The sequence below is a fragment of the Sinohyriopsis cumingii genome, chromosome 18 (genome assembly GCF_028554795.1).
Source record: "Sinohyriopsis cumingii isolate HCF-2022 chromosome 18, ASM2855479v2, whole genome shotgun sequence".
NCBI lineage: Eukaryota > Metazoa > Mollusca > Bivalvia > Unionida > Unionidae > Sinohyriopsis > Sinohyriopsis cumingii.
Window position 1 is genome coordinate 31,838,124 of NC_142978.1, and position 16,114 is coordinate 31,854,237.

Genomic DNA, 16,114 nt, shown 5'->3' on the forward strand with positions numbered 1-16,114 from the left:
TTAAGTATTTAGTTCCAAGTTGTCAGGATATTGCTTCTGCCTTTTGCAAAGTTCATGTTTTATAATGGTGCATTTTATCAATGTTAGCTATGATATTTGATCAATGTTAGCTATGCTATTGTGACAAGTTCTGGATGGTCCATGCACTGCACATTTGAAGTAAAAATACTTTCTAAAGTAAAACTAAAAATTTATTACATCGGAAATCGGTCTTTGGCCACATAGCTGTTTGATGATTTTTAAATGCATGATGATTAAGACTCCGATAACATAAGTTCATACTTTGCAGTGCTTATAAATGCCCAGTAAGATCTTTACAATGGTGATCAGTTCCAAACATGGTACTAAACTAACCAGTTCATAAAATTCTTACCTAGAACTCATTTGTACAACTTTAGGGACTTGATAATGTCTGAACAGCATATATAGTGAGACCTATCTATGAGGACACTCTGAGACAATAACCTTTTTCTGTATGGACAGGTATCCTTCACATGGAGGTCTAAATCATCATAAATTTGAGATTTTTATAGACAGGTATCTTTTATTTTGAGGTCAAAAATCCTCATAAACATAAGAGAAGTTACCCATAGATATAGTTTTTTATGGACAGGTATCTTTGATATAGAAGGTTAAAGCATCATAAGAGAAGGGACCCAGAATGTTGTCCTTGTACTCTATATGTAGTTATCTACAAAAGCAGGTTTCATTGTAAATATATGAGCTTTTAAAAAAAATAAATGTTCCAGTTGGTTTGGTCTTTTCCTGCAAGTTAATGCCAATACAAAGATAGGTGTTTCTTTTATGGTGGGTTTGGTCTTGTCTTGGCAGTTTGATGCCAGTGCATAGGTGACTCTTTTATGGTGTGGTTGGCAACACCAGCATTGGTGTCCTCAATGTTGAGGTTCATTGTGTTACTTTATTCAGATGTTGTACATCTTTTATATCAGTCACGATGTCTGCGTCGTGGCAGTTTATAGTTATATCTAGCACTGGGGCATCATGCTGCAGTCATGTAGCATGATGTCCCACCCAGTCACATTATTCTGACACCAGGCCGACCAGTCCTAACACTAACCTCTTAATGCCGAGTGCCAAGCAAGGCAGCTGTTGGTACCATTTTTGTAAGTCTTTGGTATGACTCGACCAGGGTTCGAACCCACGACCTCCACTTCTGACGTGGATGCTCCAACCACTAGGCCACTGGAGTGACTTGTGTATTTTATCATGATCTATAAGGAAGAGTACATGTGTGACTTGGGATACACTGTCTTGTGTATTTTATCATGATCTATAAGGAAGAGTACGTGTGGGACTTGGGATACACTGTCTTGTTTATTTTATCATGATCTATAATGAAGAGTACGTGTGGGACTTGGGATACACTGTCTTGTGTATTTTATCATGATCTATAAGGAAGAGTATGTGTGGGACTTGGGATACAGCTAACTCACAACTTGTGTGATAATTACATTCCCATGAGTGGTCATGTGCCATATTTACTTGCTTATAAGTCAAGTCAATCAGCAAACAAACAACATCCTGATCTCTTAGTTTAATGTGCCTGTGGATCAGGGTCTGTCTTTTTTATTCTTCTGATTACTTCTAACAAACTGCACTGACCCAGATCTAATCCTGCATTATGCTAAGGCATATCTGGATCTATATAGTTTGCAGTTGGACTTGTATTACAAGCAAGTATATATGGTAAACTTAGAATCATGCAACTCAAAATTTTTGGTTTCACTGCTTAGTTTTCATTGAAAAATACATAATTTAATTAACATTAATACTGTTCATTTTAGCCGTTAACGAATACAAATTTTTATTTTTAGACTTATAATATCATTACATTTTAGTCCTCACTAAAAGAAATTTAAAATATTGATATGAAATCACATTAACACAATTTTTATGAGTTGAAATTGCTTACATTGGCAGATATATGCAATTTTGCTGCAAAAGTCACTGCATGTCTCTCAGTTAAAGGTGATCATTGAAATGAAGTCCAAAAGCAATGGTCTTTTTATTTTTATTTTAACCAGGATAAATAATTCATTCAGCTTCATATTTAGTTCATATCACAGTACAGTCAATGTGTCATAATTACAGAAAACACCCAATTTATTTATCAATACTAACCACAATTCGTTGATATAAATTATAGTATGATGTATTTTTTATCATAGACCAGATGACCTTATGGGATCATTTGTCTTAAAAATATTTTTGCAATTCATCATGACATGGGTTTTCACCAGAAGACATCTTATGTTGTCTAGTTGTTCCTGAATGAAAATGGTGCTGATCTGATGTCTGATCTTGAAAATCTTGTTATCACTACTCCTTCTGAATTGATGGTCATGTCAGCATGGAATTGACATGGCTGCTGTAATGAATGGCCATCTTGGAAATCTTGTTATCACTACTCTGGCTGAATTGATGGTCATGTTTGAATGGAATTGATATGGCTGCTGTACTGAATGACCATCTTGGAAATCTTGTTATCACTACTCCTTCTGAATGGAGGGTCATGTCAGCATGGAATTGATATAGCTGCTGTAATGAATGGCCATCTTGGAAATCTTGTTATCACTACTCCTTCTGAATTGATGGTCATGTCAGCATGGAATTGACATGGCTGCTGCAATGACCATGTTGGAAATCTTGTTATCGCTACTCCTTCTGAATTGATGGTCATGTCAGCATGGGATTGATATGGCTGCTGTAATGAATGACCATGTTGGAAATCTTGTTATCACTACTCCTTCTGAATTGATGGTCATGTCAGCATGGAATTGACATGGCTGCTGTAATGAATGACCATGTTGGAAATCTTGTTATCACTACTCCTTCTGAATTGATGGTCATGTCAGCATGGGATTGATATGGCTGCTGTAATGACCATGTTGGAAATCTTGTTATCACTACTTCTTCTAGATAGTTGGTTATATTAAAATTGTGATTCACCAATAGCCTTCTTATGATGTCTAGTTGATAGTAAATAGAAATGATTCCAATCTAATATTGAATATGGCTACCATGTCCTCCATCTTGAAAATATCATTACTCCTCCAGAATGGAAAGACATCAACATGGGTTTCCATTAGAAGACATCTTATTTTGCTTTGTTAGACCTAAATGTATCAGTGCCAAGCTGACATCCTATATGTCCACCACAGCACCTAGTTTAAAAATCTTTTTATCAATGAAGACTATCAGAGAAGGTTTCAACACTCAGTAGTTAACAAAAAGAACAGGTCATATCTTAATTTCCTGGAAGGTTTTTCATTCAGTAGATCATAAGTCCCTATATTTACCATACTACCTTATTTTGTGTAATAACACCCCTAATACATGTTACTTTTGTCATCTTATTTTACAGTAATCTTTTTTTCTTTTTATGATGCTTTTCTTCGATTTTGGTTTATTGCAGGGAGTTGGAATATGCCCAAGACTTTTATTTTCAAGTTCTCCCCCCACCCATAAAATATCTTTTATTTTTCAGGCAACAGAAGAAAAGATTGAAATGACTGATCTGCAAAACAACAACAGGCAAATCCTGTGTAACATACTGCCTTCCCATGTTGCAGCTCATTTCATTGACAACCAGACAAATAAAAACCAGGTTGGTTTTATTTAATTTTGACAATCAGACAAATAAAATCCAGGTTGGTTTTATTTAATTTTGACAATCAGACAAATAAAATCCAGGTTGGTTTTATTTAATTTTGACAACCAGACAAATAAAAACCAGGTTGGTTTTATTTAATTTTGACAATCAGACAAATAAAAACCAGGTTGGTTTTATTTAATTTTAACAATCAGACAAATAAAATCCAGGTTGGTTTTATTTAATTTTGACAACCAGACAAATAAAAACCAGGTTGGTTTTACTTAATTTTGACAACCAGACAAATAAAAACCAGGTTGGTTTTATTTAATTTTGACAATCAGACAAAATAAAAACCAGGTTGGTTTTACTTAATTTTGACAACCAGACAAATAAAAACCAGGTTGGTTTTATTTAATTTTGACAACCAGACAAATAAAAACCAGGTTGGTTGGTTTTATTTAATTTTGACAACCAGACAAATAAAAACCAGGTTGGTTTTACTTAATTTTGACAACCAGACAAATAAAAACCAGGTTGGTTGGTTTTATTTAATTTTGACAACCAGACAAATAAAAACCAGGTTGGTTTTACTTAATTTTGACAACCAGACAAATAAAATCCAGGTTGGTTTTATTTAATTTTGACAATCAGACAAAATAAAAACCAGGTTGGTTTTACTTAATTTTGACAACCAGACAAATAAAAACCAGGTTGGTTTTATTTAATTTTGACAACCAGACAAATAAAAACCAGGTTGGTTTTATTTAATTTTGACAACCAGACAAATAAAAACCAGGTTGGTTTTACTTAATTTTGACAACCAGACAAATAAAAACCAGGTTGGTTTTATTTAATTTTGACAACCAGACAAATAAAAACCAGGTTGGTTTTACTTAATTTTGACAACCAGACAAATAAAAACCAGGTTGGTTTTACTTAGTTTTAGTGTACAGCAAATTTTAACTTAATTTTGCAGATGTGTTCTTTGCTGCACATAATATGTAACTATATAAAACCAGGGCACAGGCCAGATAGCAAATTTTAAATGACATAAATGTAAACAGATGACACCAGGTTGTAGGCCAGATGCAGCCCACAATCTGTAGGCTGCACATGCAAAATGTTAAACAATCATACCATGTTCAAAATCTACCCAGCTCATCCAGTTCAGCCTGTGACATGTTTGGGAAGACCTGGTTACAGATTTAAACTTGTCTTGGTGGTTTTGAAAATGAGACTTGCTTTCCCCATATTGTAAACATTCTTTGTGAGGTTGCTATTCGCACTTTGATTAAGTCTAATACACTATATTTTAGGTTTTTATAGGTTCTTGGTTGTTGACAAATCAAGCTTTAATGTTTGCTCTTTTATTATGTCTAATACACTTTATATTAAGTTGTATTGGTTCTAGGTTGTTGCCAAATCAACCATTCATGACACAGAAGCAGTGCTCTACATTTGGCTAGATCAATCCTATATATTAAAAACAGTGTTGGCAGGTTTTGGGGTCTCAAAAGTGTGTTTTGAAGTCCAAAGAGGTTTAAGTGTGTGTGACCGCAAAAGTAGAGTTGGCAAATTAGGCATACATTAACTTTCCATATAAGCCTTCAGAAAATTACTGGAAACTCAGATTTGGTATGAAACAGAGGCAAAAAAACATTTTTTGTGAAGCATTTAATACAATTTCAACCAGTAACAGTTAGCATTGTCCAGTATCATCACACACATACACATGTGTATCCATACTCATGTAAACAGAACCACACAGACATAAAATAAATTAAAAAAATAACAAGTTTTCATTTTTAAAATAAATTGGACAGTGGAATATTTTCTTCATTTGTTTCGTTCTTTGTTATATACAATAGTTGATTTATGTTCATCTTTGTGCACATTGGAGACAGGATGGTACTATTGTTCAAATTTGCCTGAAGATCTTTAATTTTTGTCAGCATCAGCATTGGTATGAGGGAGTGTCAAACATGCTGGGTGGTGTTGCTGTATATTACTGGATGTCATACTTTAAAATGACTAATATTGATATGGTGTTTGTAGTGTATGCAAAATATTAAATGCTTCCCCTTGCTGCTGTGCATCACAAAGTCAAACTCCATCAAGAAGTTCTGAAATGTTGGTTTTATGGGCTTTGCTCACTTTGCAGAGATTTCATCCTTCACTAAGCCATAGCTGCATTTCAATATTTTTCCCTCAGAAATGAAGCACACTTGTACACCATTTCAACTACTGAAATAGTGTTTTGTGTTTTATATATGGAGTCAAATTAGACTTAAAAATAATTGCCTCTTATCATAAACATGGAAATAATCTTTAATAATGATGGCTTAAATATTTTTATTCAAAGGCAGTGATGTGTAATAACTTTTGTTATTCAGCATGCATATTGATGATTTACCTAACACAATGCAAATTTGGTTGTTCCATTTAGCATACTTTAGCTATGCAAAATCAGTTGTTCCACTTAGTGTACTTTAGCTATGCAAATTCGGTTGTTCCACTTAGTGTACTTTAGCTATGCAAATTTGGTTGTTCCACTTAGTGTACTTTAGCTATGCAAATTTGGTTGTTCCATTTAGCGTACTTTATGCAAAATTGGTTGTTCCACTTAGTATACTTTATCAATGCAAATTTGGTTGTTCCACTTAGTGTACTTTAGCTATGCAAATTCGGTTGTTCCACTTAGTGTACTTTATCAATGCAAATTTGGTTGTTCCACTTAGTGTACTTTAGCTATGCAAATTCATTTGTTCCACTTAGTGTACTTTAGCTATGCAAATTCATTTGTTCCACTTAGTGTACTTTAGCTATGCAAATTCATTTGTTCCACTTAGTGTACTTTAGTTATGCAAATTCGGTTGTTCCACTTAGTGTACTTTAGCTATGCAAAATTGGTTGTTCCACTTAGTGTACTTTAGCTATGCAAATTTGGTTGTTCCACTTAGTGTACTTTAGCTATGCAAATTCAGTTGTTCCACTTAGCGTACTTTATCTATGCAAAATTGGTTGTTCCACTTAACGTACTTTATCTATGCAAAATTGGTTGTTCCACTTAGTGTACTTTATCAATGCAAATTTGGTTGTTCCACTTAGTGTACTTTAGCTATGCAAATTCGGTTGTTCCACTTAGTGTACTTTAGCTATGCAAATTCATTTGTTCCACTTAGTGTACTTTAGCTATGCAAATTCATTTGTTCCACTTAGTGTACTTTAGCTATGCAAATTCATTTGTTCCACTTAGTGTACTTTAGCTATGCAAATTCATTTGTTCCACTTAGTGTACTTTAGCTATGCAAATTTGGTTGTTCCACTTAGTGTACTTTATCTATGCAAATTTGGTTGTTCCGCTTAGTGTACTTTGTGCAAATTAACCAAACAGGCTTTCACACAGCAGTGTTCAAAGGATTTAATATGGCAGTACCCTAACTATTCTCAGCTAAATAAGGAATCTGACTGCCTTATGTTTTAATTGACTCCATCATAATCAGCTGTATATACTGCCCAGAGGATAGTTTTACATGGGCTCTAAGCAGGACTGTTTGCTGTTTAGACAGACTACATGATATGAACATGTAAAGTGGTAGTCAAAAAATGTCTATCATTTATTTCTTAATATCATACTTTTCAAAATATGTTCAAGGTGGTAGGAGTAACATATTATGTTTTTCACATGACATATCATGTTATGGCAGGTATGCTAGAATTAGTTATGGATCAACTGTATACTGCTGCATGTACCACACCAACCATTTTACCAGTTTATTTACATTGTGATACATGTGAATGATAAATAATGAACTGGAAATCACCTTATCTCTTTTTCGTGTTTTCTCGGCTACCTCAGTCTACAGGCCCCCACTCAGATTCCACCTTTTTTCTAGATTTTGGCATATTTCTTTAGGGTTGAGCCTACCTATCAGAAGCACAACGTATAAATCACTTTTGTGTCTGTGTATATGTCCATTCATCTGTCTATCCATGCCCTCCCTAAATTAAGATAACTGTTCAAGATTTTTCAATTAAGTTCCGCATTAATTTTTTTTTGCTTACTACCTAAATAAATAGCAGTCTCAACAAACAGTCTCCAAAATAGTTTTCATTGTTCTTCACTGGGAGAGCTACAAAATCGTCTCATATCTTTATCTCAATTTACAGTTTTTGTGGGAAATTGTGATAGAAGTATTATGTTGGCATTAAAAAAAATATATATTTGATTTGCATATTTAATCAAGGTAAATTCTTTTTACATCAAGCAAATGAGTTACAGATTGCCATTCTTGGGTGATTATATTGTGGCAACACGTCAGTAGGACAACATAGATATACCAATTTTTTGTTGTCATGTCAACATAATCATGTCAACCATTTGCAGTCATTAACTCATTATGTTGACACAAAAGATGTCTTGAACACATAAACAAAGGAAATAACTCTTCATGTCCATGGCAGCTTCATATTTCCATAAACTGCAGCTTTAAATATGCCAGGTAAAAATTCAGTTTGAATCGGCCTTAGAGAAAGCTGATTCATGTAACCTGGCCTCCATTTAACCAACACAAGTTTTATCTTAAGTCTAGACAAGACATTACTGGATTCTAAACTTAAAGTTTAGACTTAAGTTATGTTGGTGAGACATTACTGGATTCTTAACTTAAAGTTTAGACTTAAGTTATGTTGGTGAACTTAAGACCTCTTCTGTAGTATGTTGGTAATACTTTATTTCTCTAATGATATGCCTAAGGGACCAACCTAGTATATTTTCTTTAGAAAGTTGGGGTGGGGATAGTCTTGTTCTGTCATATGAGAATCAAACCATCAAAGCTTGCCTGGACTGCGCTTGATTATTCATTTAGCTGCAGGTAATGATAGTAAAGTAAGGGTTGTTCATTTTGGCCATTTAGGAATGTTGTATCTGTCAAAATATGTCTGGTTATTGCTGTTTTTGTCATTTTGTGTATTAAAGATTGGGTTTGATAAAGAAAACCTCTATTTGAATTGAAATCTTAAATTCAAATTTTGTAAATCTCGAGATTTGACATTTTGAGGGTTTCACATGCATGTTTATCAAGCAAAAAGTTTCAATTTGCCAGTTACTGCCTGACATTTTTCAGGCAATGTCTATCATTTGCCAGTCACTCTATCATTCCTCATTTTTGTCATCGTGCAATTGTTGATAACAAGTCTAAAATTTTTGTTTTGTTTCTATGCCTGTTAACATAAGTATGTTGTAGACAAAATTGCAGTGCAAATGTGTTTAGTTTTAAACAGTTTATCTCCAGTGTATATGTGTGCAATGTTATAAATATTTTAAATGTGCCATGCAGTCCCATGGTAAGGTGAAGACAATTTTATTTATCCCTCCCAAATAATGATGTAAAATGTGTTCATCCTCCCTTGTAACTTTGTTCAGGGACATAACTCAAGTATTACTCATTTGATGTCATAAAAAAACCTGGAATAGACTTGTATGACAGTTACCTCCCCTAGATAGCTTAAGCATGTTAAAACGTTCTTTTGCAGCTGTACAGTCAACAGTACAACACAGTGGGAGTATTTTTTGCCTCCATCCCCAATTTTTCCGATTTTTACATGGAGCTGGAAGCCAACAACCAGGGCATTGAATGTCTCAGGGTTCTCAATGAAATTATAGCAGACTTTGATGAGGTAATATTGAGAAAATTAAAAATGACAGCTAAATTTTAATATTTCCATTATAATAATTGTACAGTTCCACAAAAATGTTTAAATGGGAACAGAGAGCAGAAACATAAGAGCATGTGGTATTATTTCATCAAATGTGACAGTCCTTTCATGGCTTAAATAATTTGATATGTCTATATTTTTAATTTTTATGTATTTTTATGATACACAACAAATACACACATTCTATACATCTAAGTCTGATCCAACTACAAAATGCATAAACCCAGATTTACCTTGACTTTGTGTGCCAACAGAGCTGGATCTACGTTGTTTCATGGGACTCATCAATAAAACAATCAACATAGATCCAGATCTGCTGGTGCAGTGGCAGATAAGGGTCAATGCCATTTACAGTTGGACCAGACTTGTCAGTAAAGACATGTTGGAACATTGCCTCTCAAATAGCTGCTGTTTTCAGGAGCTTTTTTGAAATATTTAATGTAGTAGTTTCATGGTTAAAATACAACCAATCACAATTGCATCAAACTATTGTGAATTGTTGTGCATGGAATACAAAGTACAATTATTACCTGTTAATAGTATTTTTGGAACTATCATTTGTATATGAAATGAGGGTGGGGCAATAAAATGGGCAAATAAACTTCCATCCCATTGATTGAAAAGTGAGAAACTAGTCACTACATCATTTAAATTTGTTGGCTCTAAGTTTTTTGTCTTGTATTTAAGTTGGGATGGCTATTTACCAGCTCTATTCATTTCTTTGAATTTCATTAGGTTATGTTTTTGATTGTTTCCCACTGTTGTTCACTTTCTTTCAACTGCCTTTTCATCCATTATTATATGTATGTTAACTTCAATATGAACTGTATAACATGGAATTTTATTATAATGTTAGTCAATATTGTTAATCAGTATTGTATCCCAAAAGAAAAGGGTCAACAAAAATCACCAGAAAAGGGTCAGCAAAAATCACCAGAAAAGCTTTGACTATGGTACTATTGCTTTTTTTCATACATTTGTTACAGTTACTTAATGAGTCTCGATTCCGAGCCGTAGACAAGATTAAAACAATAGGCAGCACTTACATGACAGCCATTGGACTCATGCCAGAGTTTAAAATACAGGTAATCACAGCAATATGCTGAAAATTCATTTATTTCTGTGGGCATCAATTTCAGTTTCTGTGGACATTAATTTCAGTTTCTCTGGAAATCAATTTCATTTTTTGTGGACATCAGTTTCATTTTCTGTTAACATAAATTTCAATTTCAATGCTCATCAGTTTCATTTTCTGGTAAAAGACTAATTTGATACTTAAATTCCTATGCATGTTTTTTGCAAAGATATTTTACTTTAAGTTTTAAAATGTATTATTTATAGCTACCACAAAATCCATGATAATTGGTAATTCAAACAGTCTTTTTAGCAATGTATAATCTGCATATCCCCCTTGCCACAGTACTGAAACTACTCTTCTAAAAGTAGTTAATGACATTCTCTCTGCATTGGATAGCAGAAAAATTACAGTCCTCACCCTCCTTATAGATAAGTAATACTTGTTTTATCCCATTAAAGGTAACTTATACTTGTCTTACCCCAGTATAGATGGGTCTTACTTCTTTTACCCCATTATAGATAACACATACTTGTCTTGCCCCAGCATAGATAAGCCATGCTTGTCTTAACCTGATGTAAATAGGCCATACTTGTCTTACCCCAGCATAGACAAGTCATAATTGTCTTACCCAGTATAGATAAGTAATACAGTGTGACCCCGCTAAAACACGGTATTCGGGAGCCATAGAACTTGACCGTGTTATAGACCGAACCTTCTTATGAGCAGTCAGGTCAGTTATCCGAAGAAAATGATGTGTGAACTCCCCAAAAAATTGTGTGGGGGGTAGGTAATAAATGTGGGCAGTAAAATACATGCTTTGTCGGCACAGTACCATCTTAAATTGATGCATATTAAATGAGAAATACACCTGTAGTAAAACAGAAGGCATATATAATAGTTTCATATATAATAGTTTACTTTATTTAGAGAACCACGAATTGGGATATATACATGAATACTGTTTATATTTACATGTATAATGTTTAGCATGAACAGAGTATCAAGACCGTGTACTCACCTGCAAATCTCATCATATACATTGAATCCACAATACAAGCGATTCCATTGAAAATATGCACACACACACAGATTTAAAATATTCAATAATTTTGTGACGGGTCATATTGGTCTGAATTCGGTAGAAAAACATAGCACAATCATGTAACGCATGATGAAGCACATTTACTTTTCAGTACATACCAAGTTGGTATAAGTTAGCTAGTGTTTTAAGCCACTGTTGTTAGCATTCGTAAGCAAAACATTTTCCCTGCAAAAAGGAAACTTTCACAGCACAGTCAAAGTGTCCAGTCACATTGGAAAATGAAAATAATTCATCAGATTCCATTACTTTTATTTAAGTTTGGTACTGACTTCCTTTGAAGAAAAGTTTTTTTTTGTTTATTGAAGATTGTAGCTGGCTTTCTTTGATGAAGGGTGCATGCATCATTGAAGTGACCGCTAAAGGACAACTTTGGAGAACCAAACAAATGCCCATTTCATATTATGGCAGCATCATCAAATAATTGTATTGCATGATTGCAACTGTTTTTTTTTCCATTTGGCAATGTTTTCATAATAATAAATGCTTCAAAAGTAATGTTTCCTTTGAAATTTCTGCAAACTGTTTTACCAGGGCACATGTTTAAAAAGGAATTGGTCGTTGCTTGGTCTATTCTAGCTACATTTCTTCCCTGCCTATTGAATAAACCATTTATGTAAGATGTGTGTGGTTTTTGTGTGGGTTTTTTACATTTGTGGTAGCAACATGATGCTGCCTTCCACGCATGTGTGTCAGAAATTTAACAAATGGGTGTTCTTAAGGATATAATTCTGACTGAAAAGAAGAGGAATTTTACTTACCAGCCACATACAAATGTCAGTCTTTGTAAATATATTAATTACTAGCGAGCGGCCAAAAATCCAATGAAAGATGGATTATGAGATAATGCCTTGAATGGTTGATCTCAGTTACCAGTAATGTCAACAATAAAAAAGTGGATATCTCACAACATATGGTACTCATGCTAGATGTCAAGATAAGCAGATTATGATATAACAATGCACTGTTGCATATGCAATGTAATAGGTCATATTTGTCTTACTCATACATTAAATAGGTCATACTTGTCTTAGACAGTAAATAGGTCATACTTGTCTTACATAGTAAATAGCTGATAGTTGTCTTACCCCATTGTAGATAAATCATGCTTGTCTGGTCATATTGTACATAGGTCATACTTGTCTTACCCACCCACCATGGCAGATAGGTCATCCTTCTCATATCCAATGGTATATGGGTCATACTTGTTTTATTTCTGCAGTAAATTAGTCATACTTGTCTTTCCCCATGGTAAATTGGTCATACTTGTCTCGCCACTATAAATAGTTCATATTTGTCTTTCTGCACAATAAATAGGCAACACTTGTCTTTCCCCACAGTAAATAGGCCATACTTGTCTTGCCACACTGTAAATAGGTCACATTTGTCTTTCCCCCACAGTAAATAGGTCATACTTGTCTTTCCCCACAGTAAATAGGCCATACTTGTCTTGCCACACAGTAAATAGGTCATATTTGTCATAACCCCCTACAGTAATTGAATCGTGTTTGTAAGTGTCAGATAATTATTGATAATCAGTGGTTAATGAATCACACTTTTTCTTCTATCCAGGATGACTCGGAATCTGTGACCAGAAACTTGTCTATTCTGACTGAGTTTATCTTTGCCATGAAGGATAAACTGAGGAACATAAATGAAAATTCATACAATAATTTCACATTAAAAGTTGGTGAGTAAAGTCTTTATTCTTGAGAAAACATTGCTAATGTAATAATATAACCTTCTGGAAAATTAGTAAAATATCTTAACAGTGTACTTGAAGAGCAACCATTACAATGATGCAAAGCACTAAAAGGAATGAAGTAAAGATATATTGATGTTTTCCAGTTGAAGTATCAAATCTCTCTCTCTCTTTTCCTCATTGTGTGTGTGTGTGTGTGTGTTATCTTTGGATTTGGATCTTGCTTATTTCTCAATGCCCTGTATTGTAATGATATATACAAATGAATGGTAATAATCCATATACGAGTTATGAGTTGTTCTATTTAGTAGGATCTTCTACCTGTAAGGTGATCATTTTATTGTTGTTGTTGTTTTACAGGTGTCAATGTTGGGCCTGTAGTGGCTGGGGTAATTGGGGCCAGAAAACCTCAGTATGATATTTGGGGTAACACAGTCAATGTTGCCAGCAGAATGGAATCAACTGGAAAACCAGACTACATCCAGGTATGCAAGACAGTCAGATTTTTGTACAGGTCATCTTATGGTTACCTTTTACTTAAAGCCAAATCAGCTGAAATAAAGAGAAGAATTTGTACATGAGTACCATGAACGGTATATCACATGCCCACCCTGTGTTTAATAATTCTGTATGTAGGCATGACTGACATATTCACACCTGGTGTTTAATAATTCTGTATGTAGGCATGACTGACATATGCGCACCTGGTGTTTAATAATTCTGTTTGTAGGCATGACTGACTCCATGAATGGTACTTCATTTGCCCACCCTGTGTTTAATAATTCTGTATGTAGGCATGACTGACATATGCGCACCTGATGTTTAATAATTCTGTTTGTAGGTATGACTGACTCCATGAATGGTACTTCATTTGCCCACCGTCTGTTTAATAATTCGGTTTTTAGGCATGACTGACTCCATGAATGGTGCTTCATTTGCTGACCCTCTGTTTAATAATTCTGTATGTAGGCATCTCTATACAGCACTGGCTTTTGTATCACATTGAAATTGACCTTTAACCTCTAACCCAGTGAGCAATAGGTTCCTTCCTTGCTGAAAATGTAGATTACCGTATATACTCGTGTATAAGCCAAATAATTTAGGAAAAAATATAGACCTGGAATAAGGGGGTGGGGTTAGCTTCTCTGCGGGACAATGTCTAAACTTGACAGTTTTTAGGTCTTTTTGTTGACTTCTGTAATGGCTGTAAATCTTGAGACACAAAACAATAATTTTTTCTATGTCCTAAGAATAGTAAAAAAATAACTTTTAGTGACCCGACACTTATTAAACTGTTATAAAATGCTATGATTGATTTTGTTATTATTTTGCATGTGCATATTTGCAAATACAAACTTCATAATTTGTGGGCCAGTTGAGTTTACCCGGGAGACCAGGCTGAACTATAATGTACAGTACTAACACAGTGCAAAGCGTGCATAGTGTCACTTAAATCCTTATTTATTCCCAAACATATTAGATGCAGATTTATGCTTTATTGTTTCGACCAAATTGCATTCTTCCAGATAACATTTCAGCTAGTCCTTAATAGCTGTTTCATTTACACTGAATCATGTGCTCATGAGTTTCTAATTTTCAAGGATATAAGTGATCCTACAAATTGAGGTAATATTTTTAAAAAGTTATGAATGTTTAATTGTACAGGGCACATAACCAGCATAATGTACATGTTCAAGAAGAGTGGTAATAAAGGCTAAAATTCTCATATAGATCAACTAAGATCAACATCAATCAATTTTGGTTTTGTGTTTGGCTGAACAAACATCATAACTTTCCACACAATGGAAAGCTTGATGTTTCAGCATCTCCTATGTTAAGTCGGTGAATTTGGCTTTCATTTTGCGACATCAGTACAGGCCAGTTAATCATTAAAACCCTGAAAATGGCTTGTGTTAAGAGAGAATTTTGACCGGCAACTATACCAGTACCTTGATGTGTAATTGCCTTTTATTCCATATTATTTGCACTATTACTGTAGTTTTGTAAAATGGGGTGTAAGGCATACCTTTGAACTTTTCAAAATCCAAGTAGGGAGACTGAAAAAATAAATAGAGACTGAGACCTAAATACGGGACGTTTTTGTGGCATTTTTAAAGCCATGTTTTCACTAAATATTGATCGATCTTCCTGGTCCAATATGTGTGAAATTCGCAAAAAGACTCGACGTTTCTCCCTATGACGCACTCTTTTTTCCTGCAGGATATGCCCTATTTTCATATTCTGGTCAGCTGTGGTCAAACTGTGCAATAGCTAAAGATTAGTCTTAAATAAACAAGCAAGAAAGCCAATGCAACTAATTAAAAGTTAATCCTTATTGATGCAACTATTTTGTGAAAACAACTGGCCCTCTGTCATAATTCAAAGAAACCATGTTCTACACTACACCTCTCCCTCGATAACTCGAGCACAGCGGGGTCCACAAACATAGACTGCACTATAAGCGAGGCGTGAGTTACTGTGGGACCTCCAAAAATTTTTAAAAAATCACTTTGACATCTAGAAACCCGTAAACGGGGGGCGTTAGGGAACTGGGCTGTTTAATGACTGAATCCTTTTTTTACAATCACATCGATAATAATTTTTAATAATGCACCTTTTCTAATGAAGTTGTTCGTTATTCTGTTTAAATAACATTTTTGTTTTCTCAAAATATCCAACATATGAAAGATCGTTCCAACTGGTTTGAAAAACCATCACGTGTGCGTGAAAAATCTGTGTATTACGTCACTGCTTTTTGTTTTCTTGATGAGTCTGGTTCCCGTAGTGGTATTTAATAGTATCTTGCAAAATCGGTAGTCCACAATTTGGGAACTAGACTAACTGTTGATACATCACCAAACAAAGATTTCTTTTTTTTCAAAAACACACAACATTTTTTTC

At 34.3% G+C, this 16,114-nt stretch overlaps 1 protein-coding gene across 1 annotated transcript in view; it reads left to right on the forward strand.

Moving 5' to 3' along the window:
* LOC149776325 (adenylate cyclase type 1-like) overlaps nucleotides 1-16,114 on the forward strand; it is a 285,595-nt gene that overhangs the window by 254,871 nt on the left and 14,610 nt on the right. The window contains exons 17-21 of the mRNA XM_089942825.1: nucleotides 3,509-3,628; nucleotides 9,152-9,295; nucleotides 10,321-10,419; nucleotides 13,084-13,201; nucleotides 13,574-13,698. Of these exons, the coding sequence (XP_089798951.1) occupies nucleotides 3,509-3,628; nucleotides 9,152-9,295; nucleotides 10,321-10,419; nucleotides 13,084-13,201; nucleotides 13,574-13,698 (606 nt within the window). The remainder of the gene's footprint in view (nucleotides 1-3,508; nucleotides 3,629-9,151; nucleotides 9,296-10,320; nucleotides 10,420-13,083; nucleotides 13,202-13,573; nucleotides 13,699-16,114) is intronic.